The 20,458-nt window shown below is 41.6% G+C and overlaps 1 protein-coding gene across 28 annotated transcripts in view; it reads left to right on the top strand.

Annotated features, from left to right (window-relative positions):
• SCAPER (S-phase cyclin A associated protein in the ER) overlaps window positions 1-18,534 on the top strand; it is a 555,380-nt gene extending 536,846 nt beyond the window's left edge. For all 28 annotated transcript variants that reach the window (NM_001374332.1, XM_063716003.1, XM_063715996.1 and 25 more), the window contains 3 exon segments: window positions 12,596-12,787; window positions 15,456-15,507; window positions 17,994-18,534. In NM_001374332.1, the coding sequence (NP_001361261.1) occupies window positions 12,596-12,787; window positions 15,456-15,507; window positions 17,994-18,097 (348 nt within the window). In that variant the 3' untranslated portion in view covers window positions 18,098-18,534.
• Window positions 18,535-20,458: the final 1,924 nt, after the last annotated feature.

Genomic DNA, 20,458 nt, shown 5'->3' with positions numbered 1-20,458 from the left:
GTATAAAGAGTTAGCCTGGGTGCTCTGAAGAAGCCTTTCAGCTCTGATAGAGGAAGAATAGATAATTATAAGATGAATTGGGAAGTCATGGCCAGACCAGCTGTCAGAACATTGTTCCCCATCTGTGGAGAACCTGTGAGAAGCGTCTGCCTACAGGGTTCCTTTGTGGACCAAAACGTGTAGAAGTACAGAGGATCCTCCCACCTCAGAGTCTCAGGGCTGCCACTCAAAACACTGTTTTGACACAGCTGCCAAGGGGACTTTGGAGTATCAGTCTGGTTCTGGTCAGCTGCCAGCTTCCCTTCCCAAGGGGGCATGCCTGGTTCACCTGGACATATCTGACAGGTGATAAACCTATTCTTGTCTGGAAGGCAGTGAAGGAGAATCTCCACTCACCATCTTGGACTATAGAAGTGGGAGGGAAGGAGAACTCACACCCAAATAATTATTTTACATATGGTCAACTGCTAAACTGAAAACACACCACAGAGATAACTCAGAGGTGCATTGAGATTGTGTTAGGAAAAGAAACTAGAAAATGGCTCAATGAATCAATGTGAACATTTAATGGGCCTTAATTGGAACCTTATCCTACTATACTTAGAGCAGAGAGATGAAAGCAGAAGAAATCCGAGAGACCATTTATTTCACTTGAGAAAGCAGTAAACTGGAAACTCCAAAAAGATTTGATGACTATTATATTTTTATGATTAAATAAAATTGTCATAGACTAGTGCTGGAGAGCCCATAAATGTTCCGTGGAATTTTTCCATGCTCTCTGGCAGCTATTAGGTTATGACCAGAAAACCTATCAGCCCATGCACTGCATTTATTAACCCTGCTGTTCTCATACCACCCAAAAGCTCCATAGGAAGGAAAGTTTGTCCTCAGTTCTCACAGGAAAGGTCCAAACCCTACTTAGAACCTTTGAATTTTAAGGCATTATTAAATGCTGTCCATTCATCTACCCACCTCCCTGTGCCTCCATGCACATATCCCGTTAGTCTATAATGGACATAATCTTTCCAGTAGAGTGTGTGTGTGTGTGTGTGTGTGTGTGTGTGTGTGTGTGTGTGTGTGTGTAAGTAATCAGTTCTCTTTTCTTAAATAAGCTAGATGAGAAAATCAGAATAGGTACTCATTGAGAATTTGGTGGTGGCATATTTTATGTGATGACTTTTTTCCTTTGTAAGAAAAAAATATTATAAGCGCCTTCTCTTTTTACCATGTTTAAATGTCGTACCTATGCAGGTATGGGCAGCATAGGATGCATAAGTACATGATTGCCCATAGCACAGGATTATATTATGTCTCCAGGTTCACAGGCCTTCAGAGATCATCTATTCCAACTCCCCTCATTTCCAGAGAGGAGAAGGACTTACTCCAGGTCACTGGAACCAGGCCTCCTGATATATTATCCAGGGCTTTCTGTGACCAGCCTTCCTCCCATCCCCAGCCCCAATGGTAAAAGAGACACAGATAATGCAAATATTAAAAAAAAAATCCAAAATAAAGTAGTTTCTCAAATTTACGATGATATGGTGAGTCTGTAAAATTTACAAGGTCAGTGTTCTATAGATAGGGTTCTTTCTCAAATGTAAATTAAAATGGAAGCAGCACTTGCTGCCATCGTCCCTGATTAGCTGTAGAGCCCATGACTTTTAGCTTAGCCAAGTCTTTGAGAAAATCTAGCCCAATTTTCTTGTGCTGTGTTTGAACAGAATTTAAAATATGCTTCATTTAAAAAGTAACTCTTCTCACAGAATAGACAACATGAAAGAAGGAAAAAGAGGCCCTAACACAGAAGACTGGAAGGTAACTCATTCTTGGAGAAATGCCAGTATTGTTAGCTTTTCGTCCCTATGAACATTCATCACTCATTCCTTCTCTCATTTATCAACTTTTACAAAATGCCCACACTGTGTCAAACCACGTGCTAGGAGATGCAGAAATGAACACAACCCAATTCTTGTCCTTGTGACATCCACAGCCAGGGGCAGTGCCTTCAGTGCTGAGACTCATTCCTTCCTTCAGCAGACATTTATTGAGTGCCTGCAGTGTGCCAGGCACTGTTCCAGACATCCAGGATACAGTGGGAAGCAAAACAGACAAAGTCCCTGCCCTCAAGTTGCTGACATTCTCGGGGCTGGGGGAAATAATTAACAAACCTGGATCTATGCCAGAGGTTTGAGATGTAAAATGGCCTGGCAGGTTCAGGGGACTGCAAGCTGTTTATTCTAACTGGAGCTCAGGATGTAGGAGAAACAAGAGCTTAAGACTAAAGAGGCAGGCAGGGTCCAGGTCAGGAGGGACCCAAGAACTTGAGGATTGATCCCCTCAGAGATGAGGACCCCCTAAGTGTTACAGGCAAGCGAATGATACGCTCAGACTATGTCCCAAAGTCCCGGATATGGAGAATGGTAGGTGGGCATCAGACTTCCACACTGAAGCCCCAGGGCTGTAAACAAGCATCCCTGGTTCTGAAGCATTATTCTCCCCTGCAGGAATTGAATGATGTTTGAGGAGGGGAAAAGCCTTTTTTGCATTCCTCTGCTATTGGTACCCAGCACACAGCCTTTTCCCATAGGAAGCAGACAGCAGCTGGTCAGGGGCCATCTCACTCAGTTTCCCTGGAGGGACACAGCAAAACAGCCATTCACCCCTCACTACATGAGAAAAGCCCTTGTTTCTCTAGGATCACCTGGTTTCCAAAGCCTATAAAAGGCCAAGCCCCCAACTACTGGCTTTTTAGCTTCTTCTGGTGATCCTGGCTACTTTCTTTCCTCTTTCCCTTCTTCCTTCTCTCTCATCCCTCCTCGTCCTTGATACTTTGCTGGTGCTAGAGAGCAATGGATCCTTGGGACCACCGGGAAGAAGGCTAGTGCTTAAAGGGCCTACTTCCCTCATGGTCTGCCAAGGTTGCTGTACTGAATCTCAGTTTGGAAATCATCTAATGGAAGAAGCAGATCTGGGAGGATAGGAATTTGTTTGCAGTGCTAGCCAAAGGACTCTTTGTGTTTCTTTGCTCTGATTTTGACTTGATCATGTATATGCATAGACTCCTCAAACTTTTCTCCTGTGATATTAAAATAAAGCCACTTCTGTACCCTCCCTACCCTAACCCCAAGGCATCAGATTAAGCAAGGTGTGTGTGTTTGGGGCATTCCATATTCTTTATGACACATAGAGATCATTGGCCTCAAGGACCCTCTTGTCATATTGCTCCTAGGCCTGGTCTCCAGGTGTGACAAACTTGGCAAGAGCAATGTGGACAGAGATGCTTGGCTCTTGCACTGGCCTAGCCTGGCCACTGCAGCTGCTGCCTTTTTACTATAGCATTGTAGCAGGACCAGTTTTGTGAAGAGGAATGCAGCAACTACTTTGTTTCTGCTCTGCTAGAAAAATATTTTTTGTTCCAATGATTTACAAACTCTCTCTGCTGTCTTTTTTAATGAATTTAGATGTCTAGACACCTATTTTTGCCCCTGTTAAGGACACCTTGTCTCTGACAAGGGAAAAAGTAAAACAAGAATTCTTAGGCATAAAGAATTTGCCCTGGTGAAATTTAACTATTTACATTTCTGACTCCATGTACCACTCACCCTACCACACCAACCAATGGAACTGATTTGGCCTTAGGTTTTGACAGGTGCTTACAAAGCCAGCAGAAAGAAGCTGCTTCTGCCCCACCCTACCCCTCCTCTCTATAGCACTATGCCAAGAGGCTGTTGGACCAGTTAGGGTGCTGGCCAAAATACCCAGCTAACTGTTCTCACACATAGAAAGATGGTGTTATCTGAGTCCTTGAAGGCCCGGGATGGGTAGGCCCCAGAGCTCTGGTATGGTAGGTACAGGCTCCCTGGAGTAAGGATTTGGTCCTCAGTCATTCATTCCCCAGATAGTTAATGAACACCTGCTGTTTTCTAGGCACTGTGCTAGACACTATGCCAAATACTAGGAATACAGCAGTGAATATAGGGGGCTTAACAGTGGTTAAGTGTCTGTCTGCTTACAGAGCCGACAGCCTTGAGACTGTTGAAACTGGGGATTCATAGCAGTCTGTCTTTGCCTAAACAATTGCTGTGGTATCTGGAGCAGGGCCGTATGTGGTTCTGTCTTCTGGTCTGTGGCAGGCACAGCGCTGGGGTCCCAGTGACATAAGTGTTTAGAAACTTGCCAGAGGGCCTTCTGGGGAAAAAAACAACTAATAAAAATAACACAATATGGAGAGCTTTCTAAAACCGCTGATGGAGTTCTCCTAAATAAGGAGAAAATGAAGGATCACTCTTAGGTCTTAGCAAAATCAGAAGAGGCAGAGTATAAGTAGGTAAAAGAGAACTTGACCATTTTCTGTTTTGTTTCCTTGAATATAAGTGAGTTCCAAAGAGCGGGGAATTTTACTATAGGACATCCTGGGTTTATCTATTATGTATGTAGATTATATGAGAGAGAGAGAGAGAGCAAGGGCTGGGTGCAGTGGCTCACACCTGTAATTCCAGCACTTTGGGAGGCCGAGGTGAGTAGATCACAAGGTCAAGAGTTCGAGACCAGCCTGGCCAACATGGTGAAACCCCATCTCTACTAAAAATACAAAAATTAGCTGGGTCTGGTGGTGGGTGCCTGTAATCTCAGCTACTCGGGAGGCTGAAGCAGGAGAATCGCTTGAACCCGAGAGGTGGATGTTGCAGTGAGCAGAGATTGCACCATTGCACTCCAGCCTGGGCGAAAACAGTGAAACTCCATCTAAAAAAAAAAAAAAAAGTGTTTAACATTAACTTTCCAGTCCCTTTTATAATATTATGATGTCTCCTTCCATCTTAAACCAATTATGCTGAATATATTATGTATTTTTTGATGCCTTCAGAAATGAGTTCCTACTATGATGTTAAGGCACATTACTATTATTAGGTATGTGGAAGCAGATTTTTAAAGTGTGGCATACTAAGTAAGGATAATTGGTTATAATTAATAAGATATTTTACTACAATACAGTAATGCTCTCTCAAGACCAACTGAAAAGGGTAGAGATACTTTTATACCAAATGATTCTAGGCAACTTTTTGAATTCTCATGTCTGCTTAAAATAATTTTAATTCTCATGCCTTCACTTACTAATGTCAGCTGGTACTTCTTCCTCTTGTCAATTTACTTAAACCAGCAGTGTCCTTTCTAGTTGCTGATTTCAGTCTACTCTAGGCCAGAAAGCCCACTTTTATTAGACTTGCTTCTGAAATGTGACTTGGTAGATTGAGTTGGAGCTTGGAAGACTTTCCTGTAAGTAACTGGCGTGGATTTTGTGGAAAAACTGGGCACTCTGTGAAGGCAAGAACGTCTCTGATTTGTTCAGTATTCCATTCCCAGTGCCTCACACCATGCTTGGCTAGAGTAGATGCTCAGCAAATATTTGATGAATGGACTAATCTCCCTGCTCAAAGGCCTGCTTGCTTCTTTTCACGTTCTTGACTGAATTCCATGTGGTCACAGTTGGAGGAAAAGGTCCCTCTGGGTGAGGGAATCAGGCTATTTTACATTTATACAACGTGATAGACTCTCCATGGGCCTTTCTAGCCACTCCTTGGAATTTTATGGAGTGAATGTGACAGTTGTCATTTTACAAATGTGAAATCTGCAAACTCTCTCCAGGAGAATTTGCATTTTTAATCCAGATTCGCGACCACTCACTATCCCACCTCCACTTTCCTTTTTTTTTTTTTTAATTTAAATTTTGGGTAACACCAAGTATTAATATTACAAATATATTTGACATGATAGCATTTGTTTCAAAAATATAAGACCAGTTTTGCAAGGCACTCAAAACCTATCAAGGCTGCTCCAGAAGGCATCCAAATAAATGGCCATCCTAAGACAGTACTAATTTAGAGTCACGTGTTCCAACAGTTCACTCCTGAGAATCTAGCCCCATCACCAACCCTTCCTCTCTTTCAAGTTCTTACATCTGATAATTTGAGACAAACCCTTGGCACAGCCAGCACATAACCAAGAACTGGTTATTTGATACCAAGCCAAGAAGAGTATAGGTTTTTGAAAAACAGTCTTTTGTGTTAGTTTAATCTATGTCAGTTGGTTTGTTTATTTGAATGGCAGTATGTCATCCTCATCTTCATCCGGGCTGGCAGAGCCATGCAAGAAGCTGGCTGGCAGCCAGTCATGGAAGTGAGTTCAGGCCTAGTGACAGAGAGCCCTTCTGCCCAGGAAGGAGTGGTCTCATGAGTCCAGTGGCTGTAGATGGGCCTTTGAGGTGAGGAAGAATCCAGCATTTGGAATAATAAGAGATTGCTAAGCCCAGCTCCACCTTCGACTAGCTGGAGGACCCGGGACAAGCTCTCTTGAACTTTCTGAGCATTAGTTTCCCCATTGTAAGAGTATAGCCATCCCTGTCTGCCCATTTCAGAGTTTAGAGACTTGGATAATGTAGGTAGAGGGGCTTTATAGTCTACTGAGTACCGTCTCTGCCAGTAACAGGTTTTCTGCTGTGTTAACTGAGGTTTTGGCAAAGCATTGTCCTAGAAGGCCTTGAATTCCTTCATACCAAGTGAAACACCAGTGTTGCCCATACCTGCAAAAGGAGGAGGCTTTTCCAGAACTCTTCTTATAACCAGACCAGGGATCCCTGAGTTGGTGCCCAGGATCCTGAGGATTCTAATCCTAATTTCCTTCTAGGGTAAAAGACAGCTTATCACAAAATCTATTCTTCAAGGACTTGATGTGCAGACCTAAGGTGATGTAGACACCATTGAAGCCTTCAATCCAAAATATGCCATCTGTATTTCATGAGACAAGATGTGGTATGATTCTCCCCCAAGGCAAGGCACCAATTAGTTTGTTAACTAGGGGCCCCCTGTCACTTTATTTCATTCATTCCAGTAACTTTGAGGCCCTCCTTCAGTGCCTAGCCCCCAGCAGAGCAAAGGAGGATTCAATACCAAAAACATAATTCCTGCCGTTCTGGAACTTGGGATTCAGCTACATATACTTAGTTATGTGATAGTTGCTGCCATGTCTTTGGGTTGAAAAAGAAAGGCTGCCTTTGGCTGTGCTGCCTGGGAAGACTTCCTGGGCTTAAGGATTTCCTTAAGTGCTTCAAGGGAAGCTCATCCTTGCTCTCAATCAGGAGCCCACAACACCAGTCTATTAGCTTTGGCTCTTCCTGCTCTGTTTTCAGGTTGACAAGCCTAACACAGCAGCCTCAAAACACACACATGCACAGTAAGTTAAGCCACTGTTTCTTTGTACCACTTACCTGTATTTCTTGGATCATGCTTTTCCTGGATTTTCTTTTCAGAGCTGTCAGAATACATTTCCTACTCTGCCACTGCATGATCCTGGCTGGCAGCCCCATCACTGTTTGCACAGCTCTCTCTCATGCAGGCAGGGCCAGGGAGAGACCTCAGCAATGGCTTCCCATGTGACATGAAACTTGCTGATGAGTCCCAGCCAGAGAGTGGGGCCTGCCTCTGCCAGACTCTGTGCTCTGAAGAGTAGTCTTTATGGAGAGATGGGGCTGGGGCGATGGGGAGGGGGGCAAGATGATGGAAAGCATTTAGGAAGCCTCACACTGGGAGGGGGCTTCAGGTCTGGCGGGAGAAGACTCAGAGCAGCAGAACTGGTCAGCTAACCAAACACTCATAACTAACATTGTTCTGTACTTTATGGTCACAGACACTGTCTCATTGGATCCTCATCTAAATCCTGAAGGCTGCCATCTACCCTCATTTTATAAAGACTCTAAGGCTCAAATTAGTTAAGTGACTATAGCAGATCAGGGGGCAGAGCCAGACCTAGAGCCGGGGGCTGCCTAACACCAGCACTCTTGAGCTGTAGCTTCATGGTTTATGGCCACTGACAGACAGTTGGCCCAGGAAAAGCCACTCAACTGACTCTGAAGTGCACCTGGTTAGAGATGGTAGCCTTTCTAATGGAACATAATTCCGGCTGAGGTTGATGAGAAATGATGAGGATTGTGCTATGGACTGAACTCTTTTCCCAGAATTCATATGTTAAAGCCCTAACCTGCAAGGTAGTTGTATTTCGAGACAGGGCTTTTAGGAGGTAATTAAATGAAGTTGTAAGGGCGGTGCCCTAATCCAGTAGGACTGATGGCCTTATAAAAGGAAAGGAGAGATCTCACTCTCTAAATGCACTCACCAAGGAGAGACCATGTGAGCACAAAGCAAGAAGGCAGCTGTCTGCAAACCAGGAAGGCCCTCACCAACCCCACCATGCTGGTTCCCTGATATAAGACTTGCAGCCTCCAGAACTGTGGAAAATAAGTTTCTGTTGTTTAAGTGGCCCAGTCTATGGTATATTGTTATGGCAGCCCAAGCCAACTAAGATAGTTTTGTACTGAATCTATAAACTTCTTCCCTCCACTGAAAATTCACCTACGGTTTCCAGGTGTCCACTAGCCTCTGCTTTGAAGACCAAAAGGGGAGCTATGCACCTACGGTCGTCTCTCCAGAGAATGATCAGGAATAGTTCCAAGGAAGCCTTGAAGTACTCTCTCTTGTGTTCTGTTTAGTCAAAGAGTTTCCATATGATTTGTCCCAAATTCAAAATGTAGGAATGTAATTTTCAGTGAGAAAGATTATATTTATTTACGATTTATTTTTATGTGTGTCTCCCATCTTTTTTTAAAATAAACTAGGGGGTACAAGTGTATTTCTGTTACATAGACATATTGAATAGTGATGAAGTCTGGGCTTTTAGTGTAACAATCACCTGAATAGTATACATTGTACCCATCAGGTAATTTCTCATTCCTCACTTCCCTCCCACTTTCCCACCTTTCCCTCCCATTTCTGTTCTTTCACTCTCTATGTTCATGTGTACACAGTATTTAGCTCCCACTTATAGGCAAAAACATGTGGTATTTGACTTTCTGAATATTTCACTTAAGATAATGGCCTCCAGATCCATCCATGTTGCTGCAAAAGACATGATTTCTTTTTTTTTATGGCTGAGTAGTATTTTATGGTGTATTTATGTATGCACATACATACCTCACTTTCTTTATCCAGTCATCTGCTGATGGATATTTAGGTTAGTCCATCTCTTTGCTATTGTGAATAGTGCTGTCATAAACATACAAGTGTGAGTATCCTTTTTATATGGTGATTTATTTTCCTTTGGGTAGATATCTAGTTGGTAGTTCTATTTTCGGTTGAGAAACCTCCATACTGTTTTCCATAGAAGTTGTACTAATTTACATTCCCACCAACAGCATATAAGCATTCTCTTTTCTCTGTATCCTTGCCAACATCTGTTATTCTTTGACTTTTCAATAATAGCCATTCTGATTGGCGTAAGATGGTATCTCATTGTGGTTTTAATTTGCATTCATCTGATGATTAGTGATGTTGAGCATTTTTTCTTATGCTTGTTGGCCATTTGTATGTCAAAAAGAATATATTTAAAGATCCAGCATTTTGGGTCATATTCTCATTCTTAATTGGGTACTTGGTGACACTGGTGTATACACTTTGTGAAAATTGAGCTTATTCACCTAAGCGAGGTAGGTGAATGGCCATAGGGGTGTGTGTGTGTGTGTGTGTGTGTGTGTGTGTGTGTGTGACATCAATAAAAAGGTTACTTCTTTTTAAATTCACCACCTTAAAACCCAGAGCAATGGAGCAATTTGCCCAGGGTCACAAAGCCAGTTGGTAAATAAATACAAGAACCCAGATCTCCTAGCTCTTTAGTTAGCACCTATTTAAGAATCACATCCAAGAACAAGGTTCCATTTCAATGTCTTTTGATCTGAATGTTGTTGGAAATTCCGTTGATTTCCTCAGAGCCCTACTCTGCATCTGAAGGTGGGCATCATATTTGAAAGACTGCTTCTCATTATTATTGAGGCCATACATGCTCCCTACTTGCTCTCTCTAGCTGATGAGCGTGGCCACCAAAGAAATCTACAGGTAGTCCATTCCCTGCCATTGGTGCAGTGCTCTGGAAGGAGGCTCTGTGGGAAGCCCCTTTATGTTTGTGTTGGCCTTGTGCACTCTGAAAGATGAGGCAGGTGGCTGGCCAGGCTCACAGTGGTGCCTGCCTGAGGACTTATGGGCAGCCCTTTGTCTGGACAAAGGTGACAGACCAACAGTTATTGACTTAGTAACAGCTCCATCAGTAAGGCAAATGGAGAGAACACCATAGTGTAAATCTGAGATGTCTCTTAATTATGCGTATTTTGTTCATTGAGCAAGACTCTCATATCCCATGACTCCACTGACTTTGGAAAGCTCCAGCAGTCCAGGTGACATTTTACCACCTAAGGCCTAAGAGTGAATGCTGGGATGAAATAAAACTGAGCCCTGCTCTCATCTCCACATCTTTCAAAAAGCCCCTCAGACAACCCTCTCAAGACAACCCTACCCCAAACCCTGATCATTAAGGTCAGGCTATTTGCATTCCCAGCCCTGCCCCCTGCCCCAAAGGGTAGTGCTTAGTCCAATTCAGCTGACGGTTCATCTGTGCTCAACATCAGACTGCCACCCTCTGTGCCACAAGCCCACCTGAATTAGCCCACTGAGTGTTAGTGCTGCAAGCTGGCCCCTTCCTGAACCTCCTGATCCTGTCTCCACAATGTTTAAAATGTGGTTGGAAAGACAGTGTAGACTAGATGTCCCATTCTGGCTCATAACCAAGCCATGGGGTGGTAGGGTTGGGGGTTCTCATCAGTCCTAGTAGACTCCTTACCTATAGCCTGGTTAAGTCCTGTCATAGGTGGTCCAATGGGTAAAGCTCCTTAGAAGTCCATGGTAACCAAACTGCCTACATCCATTTGCATCTTCTGCAATCCAGGGATTTAAAAGTAATGGCTTCTGGCAAGTCATCTCACTGCACTGCTGGTCATCTCTGTAAACTTGCTCTGTAAATGGCAGCTGATAACTAGCTCTGTTCCTTGAGGGAACCAACAGGTCCCTAAGGGGCTCTGCCTCACCCCAGTGAGGTTCAGGAGCCCAAATGGAGTAAGTTCCAGTTAAGCTCTTCATGTTCTGTGCTGATATGCCAGGCACCGGGAGTTGTCTTTAACACTGTACCTGCGCCAGCCAGACTGGCCAGTGTAACATTTTTCAATTAGAAAATCTTCCAATAATAGCGTTTTAACAATGAAGTTCTAAAGAAAAAACTTGTTCTTAATTTTTGTCCAAGGAGGGGAAAAAAAAGAAGACTTCTAATAATCATATCATCATAAATTCTAATGTGGTGAACATTTGGCTGTGTTACAAAATTTGCAGCTAATAGTTAAAATAAAGATTTAAGTAAATGCCTTTATCAATAAAGTAAATGATAGGGCATATTCTTCTCAGCCAGAGTCAGAAATGGCAGCACATAGCCATGTGCTGAATTGTCACACAGTGCGAGTCTTTAAAATTCCTTCTGGATTTGAAGGTATTAACAAGTCCCTATCAACAGTCTCTAAAGGCTTTTGATGTCATTTTAGCTATTGAACAAAAATATGTGAACTATTACTTTGTTGATTTTGTTCTTAAACTAAACTGCATTATCATCTGAGAGTGTGTTCTTAAAGTATTGTTAAAAGTACTTTGAAAACTTGTAAATCCCTGTAATTTATGTTTCTCCTGCCTCTGCTGTTTCATTCTTTCCTTCTGGTTTTAATTTGAATGTAGTCCTGTCTGGGTGTGTACCTGTAAAATTGTGTTTTTCCAAGTACAATTTACAGTTCTGACCTTAGGTTTACAGTGTTCCTAACCTTCTAGGAGGTTCCTCCTATACCACGAAGTGGGCTTTGGGTCACCCAGCTCTTTCATAATAGAACTGTCTAATCAAGGTTACTTGAAACAGATATAATTTTGACATTTCTTAGTTTATCATGGAGGCCTAGGGAGTAAATTAAGAGGGCTTCCCTGCAAGCCCATTCGTTGCATTGCCCTATTTCTTTAAATGTACACAGTTGTAAACTTAGACTGCTTCAAGACAACAGTCTCATTTATCTAAACAGTTCTCCTTTTAGACTCAGTGGCACTGATGGAAACAAAAATAAGAAGTATAGATTGGAGGAAGGGTCTTTTGGAGCCTATAACTTTTTTTTGAAACACTTCCCATTTTCCTTAGAATTATCTTTTCTTTCTTGGACCTGCCGGCATACAGAATAGATCTGTCTGCATTGAGTGTATTCAGTTAGCTAAGCTAAGGGAAGGCTGCAGTGGGCAGGGCCTTACTTTCTTGTGAGTGAGCTCTTTGCAGGTTTTAAGGAATATGACTACTCTGCTTTAAGGGGGCCTGGGGAGCACTCTGTTAAAGCAAAGTGCATTCTGAATCCATTTCATAGGCATCCTTACTCCGTGGCAGCTACACCTTTCATCGTGGATTATAATAACTTTTCAATGAGTGCAAAACTTTCAGGATCTTTTCCTTAAGTTGGGAAATGAGATTTTTTTTTTTTTCTGCTCTTTTCAAGTATCACTTAAATTAAGCTCTGGTACGGAGTTAGGAGTCTTTTTCTTTACACTCCTTCAGCATGTTTTCCATGGTTCTAGCCGACACTGTGCAGGCGGGTGGGGGACAGGCTGGGGCATTTTGGCAGCTGACCTGGGCTGCTCTTCCATTTCAGGTGATCGTGCAGTCCGGCCGCCACCCCACAGTGCTGCAGAAGCTCTGCCAGTTGCCCTTCCAGTATTTCAGTGACCCACGGCTGATCAAAGTACTGTTCCCTTCACTTATCGCTGCTTGTTACAACAACCATCAGAACAAGATCATTCTGGAGCAAGAGATGAGCTGTGTTTTACTGGCCACTTTCATTCAGGTACCTTCTATATTATACCTAATTGTCTAGTTTTATGTGTAAACTAATGCGACAGAAATGTAAAAGTAAGCAAGCTGTTTATTTTTGCCTTCCATACTACCTTTTAAAATCTTCACATATTTATGTGCTCCAAAATTAATTTCTAAAATATCAGCATAGTTTCTGAAATATTACTGGAACTGCGATTGGGTGTTGTATAATTTCTACTTGGAGGATTTCAAAGAAAGGATACTTTTCCAGTTAATGAAATGGTAACCCGTACTCAGGAAATGTTTTTAAAAGACTGCCAGACTTCTTTAAGGCTTTAACTATTGTATTTATCTTGCTTTTATTCTAACTATAGGAAATAGATAATTGCTGAAGAAAGATGAATTAAAATTAGTTTATTTGTACATTTTTAAATAAATATGATTTTCATATATGTGTAAAATAAAAACCTGTTATATTGATTTTTTTAATGTAAAACAACTTTTAAGTACAGCCTTATATTTTAAATTCTGTAGGGCTAGAATCAGAATTACTGCCATAGCAAAGTACTATTTCCACATCTAAATTAGTCAGCTGAAAAACCAAGTTGACTATGCTTTAACATTTGCTGCTAACTCATCCTGTGAATTTCTTTTTGTCATTGTAGAGCATTATTTCCTGAAAATCTCCCATTTCTTTCACATGTTCCACCATAAGATGTGTTTTTGCTCCATGACACACATGTGATGAGTAGACAGTACTTTCTGGTCTTCAGAATAATGAAACAGAAAGCAGAGTTCTCTATTAGTATTCTTCCATATTCTGGTGAATATACATCTATCTCTGTCAAAAGGATATGATAGTGCCCAGCTGGCTGGGAACTAGAGGATAGCTAAGGAGTTCCCCGAGCCCTCTTCATCTTAGACAACATTTCAAAGTTTATGTTTTCCAAACTATCCTGTATTAGATAATTAATAAACGCAACTAGATCAGTTATGTTAGAAAAGTTTTGTTTTCGGCTTAATTGTTCTGTTTGAATCTACGTTTTATTTTCTGAAAAAAAAGTTAGATATTTAGATCTACAAATATGGATTTCAAAAACTGTCTTATAGTTAATATCTTAAGAAAATTTTACAGTATATAACATCATATCAACACTTAGGATTCTTCATATATTTTTAGAGCCTTAGGATTAAATTAAATAGAAAATACATTATGGGCCAGGTGTGGTGGCTCACATCTGTAATCCCAGCACTTTGGGAGGCCGGGTGAGCAGATCACTTGAGGTCAGGAGTTTGAGACCAGCCGGGCCAACATAGTAAAACCCCGTCTCTGTGGGCACCTGTAATCCCAGCTACTCGGGAGGCTGAAGCAGGAGAGTAGCTTGAACCTGGGAGGCAGAGGTTGCAGTGAGCCAAGATCATGCCACTGAACTTCAAGCTGGGTGACAGAGCGAGACTGCATCAAAAAAAAAAAAAAAGAAAATACAAATACATTATGGATAATTTTAAGAGTGTGCTCTTTCTAAATTCAGATTATTCATTCTTTTATTGAACAGGTAATTTTTGAGTGTGTAAGGTGTGCTGGGCACTGCTCTAGGCACTGCAAATACAGCAACAAATAAAACAGATAAAAATTCCTGCCTTCACAGATCTTTCATTAAAGTGAAGAAGAGTCAAGCAAAAGACAAAAAAAAATTAGTAAAACAAATAGTATGTCAGATACTATGTTAAGTGCTATGGCAATAAGTGCTGTGGAGAAAAGTAAGGCAGGAAAAGGAGCTAGGGACTTCAGGGAGATGATGTGCAGGTTTTTATGATGTGGGCAGAGAGGCCTCAACAAAGACAGTGATGTTTGAGCGAAACCAATTTCACATCTGTATCAGCTTAGTTCCTTATGTTTTCAACTGCATAGACAATGACTTATAATGATGCAAATGATATCAGGATCTAAAGATTATATATATTTCTTGTGTTTATCTGATATTGATCACAAAGTACTAAGTCTACCTTTCTCTATTACAAAAAAAATCTGTAACATAAATTTTGTAAATGCTAAAAAAAATTTCTTATATTGTTTATTTCAGATAGCATATTAGACTTATGGAGTTAAATCAAGTTCTTTTTTCTATAAATAATTGTGCTTAAGAGAATGAATATAGATAGGATTTTAGTTTATAATGTGGTTCCTCAAGGTCTCTATGTGTTACATTATAACTGAGTTACTAGAAAATGATATTAAAATAGCAGTTGGTTGTCTTAGGTTTCTGAAGATTTACATATTTTATATTACATTTTTCATTTTCCATCTACATGCAGAATTACCAGGCTTTTAAAATTTAGCTACAGAATACATAGGGCTTTCATATTTGTACTTTTTTAAAAAATGATCAAAACCTATTGATATTTTAAGATAGTAAATTTGGCTTAAATTTTAGTTTATTAGATAAAAAGTTGTAATTTCCAAAGTAGGCAGCAAGTTGTCCCCTGGTGATAATTTAGCAAGATGTAAGTCATTACTATTTGGTTTAAATTTATGAGAACCTGGACTACATAACATCAGTTTCTTCAGCGTTTATATTTGGGCCCCAGAATATTCATACAAAAGTGGTTGCATGAATCAGAAGTATATTTAAAGCCACCCTTAGTGAAATTCTCTGTTCATAGCATTGATAGAAAAACACTTTTCTTTCCTCATACAGGATTTGGCACAGACTCCAGGTCAAGCAGAAAACCAGCCTTACCAACCCAAAGGTATGTCTCTATTGAAATTAAATTTCATGTGTTTGTTAGCCAAATGGACATCTTTCTTATCCTTTCCTCTGGAACTGTTACATTATATGTACAATTTTATACATAACCTAAAAATATTTGAGATTCAGATACCAAGTATATTTCAGTAAGTAAAGAAATCGATTTTGTCATGAAGCATGAATGCATCCAAATATGTATAGAAATCTATGGGAGTAAAAGAAAAGCACAAATATCTTTGTATAATTTATAATCATCTCATGTAAGATATATTAAATGGTGAATAATTACTAAAGAGCCGCTTTGTAATACAGGAGCCAGCTCATTAATACTGGCCCACATTTCTCACATAAATGCTGAAATCACATAGGTTTGGTTCCTTATCCATGTTCAGAATAAAGTTATCAGTAATAGTAGCCCACAATTTCCCCCTAAGTTCAAGTAGTTGAACTTTTGTTTTGAAAATAATTGTTTTACATGTAGAAAAAGTCATCTAATTGGCAAAGTCCAGGGCAAAAGATTTACAAGTTTTTTTTTTTTTTTTTCCTATAGCATTCCTGCTGGGGTATTTGCTGTGATCAGAGTTAGAGATGTAGAATTTTTACTGCATTTTTACTTTTTTAAATATTCTGCTACCCAGACTGTAATTGAGAAGTACAAGTTGCTCTGTGGCTGTTATGACAGCATCTCTGATGAATGAGACCCTAATCCAGATCTTCTTCAATTCTTCCATTAGTCTGATAGTCTTTAAAGTGGCCATTTAGAGGTACACTCCCAGCAGGACCCTTTAGGGCACCCACCAAGAAACCCTTACTTGGTGGGGGCGGGGGTGTTACCTTGGATTCTTTCACACACACACACACACAAAAAGTCCTCTACAGTGGACAGGTGTTGAAAAGCGCACAGAAGAAAATATAACTAAAGCTATTACAATATCATGAAAAAAAAGACGTTTTATTGACTCAGGCACCCAGAAAAGTTAAACAGAAAGCTATGCAACTTTTCAGAAATTCAAGTCATCATCCTTGTTGGTACCATTTGTCTGAGCAAGAATTAGTCTGCAAGTTCAGTTCTGCCCTGACCCAGTCACAGCCTTTTTTTGTTTTGTTTTGTTTTGTTTTAACTACTGGAGGATACTTGGGAGAAATCAGCAAAATGTGTTACTGTTCTTACAAAACAATTTCATTTTGAATAAATTAAAATGCTTAGAAAAATCTAGTGTATTTATTTTCAATTGTACAGCAGTTTTGTTTTGTTTTGTTTGCCACTAAGAAGCATAAGCATTTTTTTCTTACTCTTTCTCCTGATCATAAAGATGAGTCACAATTTGTTACACTGTCTGGAAGACACAGTCCCAGAAGCTGCCTCTGTCTGCTTGGTGGACTGAGGCCTGTGGAAGTCTCAACCTTCTTTCTTTTCCAAGGGACCATCTTCCCTGATTTTCATGCTTTCCCTGGTTATAGTAGGCTTAACCCACAGAACAGCAAAGGGGGAATTGGTCTCTCCTTTGCTCAGAAGGGTTATCACTATGTTAATGACAGCTCATAATATGTTGCTTGATTTTTTTTTTTTTTAATGATGATGCCTCACTAAGTTGCCAGTTTGCACCTTGGGTATTTATTTGTTCCCCTTTTGCCTAGATTAAGTCCTCATAAAATGTCTCAAGATATTTTGAGTTAATTGTCCAGGTAAACCTTTAAGTATAAAAGCAGCTCTTGGTAATACCACATTCCTATTGCCCAGGAAGAATTTTGGTTTTCAAATACCTACTGCCTGTCTAGCTGCGATTGTTTACTTTACCTACGTCACTGGCCAGTAAAGCTCCTATCATTCATTCCTACTGCTTTGTTAGATAGGCTGTGCCATATTTGAATAATTTTAAAGATATACTTAAAACTACATTCATGTTTTAAATTAAATAGACTTTCAGGAAACGTCATCATTTACATAGTTTTCCCCCTTTCGTGGCTAACTTAAGGATAGAATATAGGACTGTCATTTTAGTGTTTTTTTTTTTTTTTTTTGGAGACAGGGTCTCTCTATCTTGCCTATCCTGGAGTGCAATGGCTACTCACACGTGCGATCATAGCAAACTATAGCCTCTAACTCCTGGGCTCAAGCATTCCCCTGACTTCAGCCTTCCAAATAGCTGGGACTACAGGCGCGCACCACTGTGCTTGCCTGGTTGCTAATGTTTTTCTCATTGTGGAGTCCAAAAACATCTTTTTTTTGTAATTTATATAGGGGTTAATGTCTGAATATGTTAAAGGACAAACTGGATTGTGGTTAAAATATATGTCATATATTTTATACTACAGATAGATTGATACACATAGATCAATCACCTTATTTACCTAAAATGTGTCATGGTTTATTTGAAGTGGATATCTCCATTTTATACTCAGATATGAAAATAAGTTTAATTTATGAATCTTCAAAGAATTTAACCCTCTTTTATTTAACTTTTTTCTCTTTTTTCCCCCTCTCAGGGAAATGCCTTGGTTCCCAAGACTATCTTGAGCTGGCTAACAGATTTCCTCAGCAGGCCTGGGAAGAAGCTCGACAGTTTTTCTTGAAAAAAGAGAAAAAATAAATGTTTTGGTTGATTCTGTATTTGAGTACCCTTGTTAATATTTTAAATTGTTCAAACAAACATTCTAATTGTTCCTTAAGAACTCATTTTTACATGTTTATACTCTCCCCACACTGTAGATATGGCATGTACTTTACACTATTTATAATGACTGTAGATACTTGAATGTTCTACTTGCTAATTTTGCAAGTTGAGTTTATTTCATTTATGCAGAATATCTTGGAGTTTGGTAACTTCCATCTTATGATAATATATACTTTGCATTTGTAATATGGGTGAAAGTAGACATAAAATTAGCAAGTCTGTTTTGTTCTTGTAATAAAGTAACTTATTCTGTTTTCATTGTTGACTTTTCATGTTAAGGAAATACGAATCTGAAAGAAAAATGTTAACTCCAGCTCTTGAAGTATCTTAAATAAAGACTTAATTAAAGTTTACCTGCCCTAAATTTAACTTTTTAAGGTCTACGGTAAAGATATTTGCAACACTTTTACATTCTGACTACATAATATGTTTGGGGGCTATTTGAAATCAACTTAGGGCATTGTATTCATTGGTCTGCCCGAACTCTCCTGGCAGACAATCCTGAGAAACTCTCTTGGCATTGCCGAGCTGAAATTATTCTCCTAAGTAAAAATTAGTGATAAAAAAGATGTGTCCTAGTGAATCACCCTAGAGTATTTTCTCACATGGTTGTGAAATGAAGCAATGCTGAAGTAAAAGTCACGCTGAAGTAAAAGTCACACAGAAGGTCCCGATGGTTCTGAATGAGTTTCACATAACTCCTGTGCACCTCTCAGTGTCTGCCTGGAGATGTTGACCTTTTCATGTCTTGTTCTCATCGTTTCTCCACTAAGCCGATGGTCAGTGCTAAGCCGTTCACTGAGTGACATCAGTAGTAATTTCTGTCAGATAATGATCAAACATTACCAAGAAAAAAGATCCGGTTGGGGAAAAAGATCTGAAAATGTATTCGCCTCGACAGTACGGCGCGGGGAGGGACTGGAAAATACAGAAGTTTTATGTTTTTCAAAAGCAAACTTACCCACCTAGCGTTCTGGACCCTTCTTTTTGGAGCCTCATAGAGCTGCCGGGTTACATATTTGCTATTTTTTACTTCTTTGCAAACAGAAAATTAAAAGGTATGATTAAAAAAAAAAAAAAAAAAAAAACGAGCTCCTCCCTGTGCGATCGGCGTCCCCGCCGCCGCGGGACCCTGGCGTCTCCCGGGCTCAGCCCAGCCGAGCCCCCACCCCGCGGGTCTCCAGCGCGGCGCTCCGGCTCGAGGGCGGGGACCGGCAGCTCCAAGCCAGAGGGACGGGCTCTAGGGCCACCCCTCCAGCCTCGCGTGGCGAATCCGCCGCCGGGCACCGGAGAGCGGGACCCAGGACTCCAGCCGCTGGCCGCGGGTGCTCAGCAACTCCCGGAGCCGCAGGGCCGGGCTGAGCTCCGCGCCTGCGAGACCGAGGGGTGGCCCCTGGCGCCACCAATGATCCTCCCGGGCGGGGGCTGCCGCGGGCCCAGCGAGCGGCCCCGGGGGACGGAGGCAGGTGTCGGCCGCAGGCTCCTTCCACACCAGGGATAGGAGTTCCCAAAACTCGCTGGCCCCGCGCTCTCGGACGCAGGATCCTTGCAGCTGAAAGGAATCATCAAGTATTTATAAGATTTCCTGCAAGACGCTTCACAATAGAATATACTTATCTGGTCGGAAATTTGCCAAAAGCCATAAATAATTGAGACAGCTGTGACTAACCTCCCAGAAACCATACCAGAATTCGCAATTAAACATTTAATTGAACTGTCTCATTGCCCCCTCGTCCCGAAGAGAAGGAGGAGTAAAAAGCAAACTCAGGCCCCACCCAGCCGGGAGCCTGCGCGGCTCGGGCCCGGGAGCTCCCCGGTGCCTCCCGGCGCACGCGTTTCCTGGGGGTCTGGAGTTCACTGCTTTCGGGCGCCCCGGCCCGGTCCGGGCGATTTAAGCTCCAGCTCCCCGTGCTTTAACGGCTTCTAAACTCTCCGGGGCTCGGGGGAGCGCAACGCCCAGGTGAGCGCGGCCGCGTCCAGTTGCAGCTCGCGGGGACGCAGTGCCGCCACAGGTTGCTTTCTCCCGGGGCGAGGGCCGCCCCCCGGCTCTCCAGAGGCTGAGGGGCCGCAGCGGAGACCGCTGGGCGGAGGCGAAAGGCCTCTGCTGGGCCCAGCCTGTGAAGTTGACGGTGCGACTGGCGTATTCGCAGTGAAAGCGACAACTTCGCCCGGGCTTTACAGCCCAGAATTTGGGTCAGGTAGGAGAGGCTGCCCAAGGCCCGGGAGCAGCGACGTTTGAACGCTCAGCGGCGTTGCCCAAGCCAATTCCCCGCAGCG

Source organism: Pongo abelii, chromosome 16 (assembly GCF_028885655.2).
Source record: "Pongo abelii isolate AG06213 chromosome 16, NHGRI_mPonAbe1-v2.0_pri, whole genome shotgun sequence".
NCBI classification, from domain to species: Eukaryota; Metazoa; Chordata; class Mammalia; order Primates; family Hominidae; genus Pongo; species Pongo abelii.
Note: the sequence above shows the minus strand (reverse complement) of the source record. Positions and strands in the feature narration are given on the sequence as shown.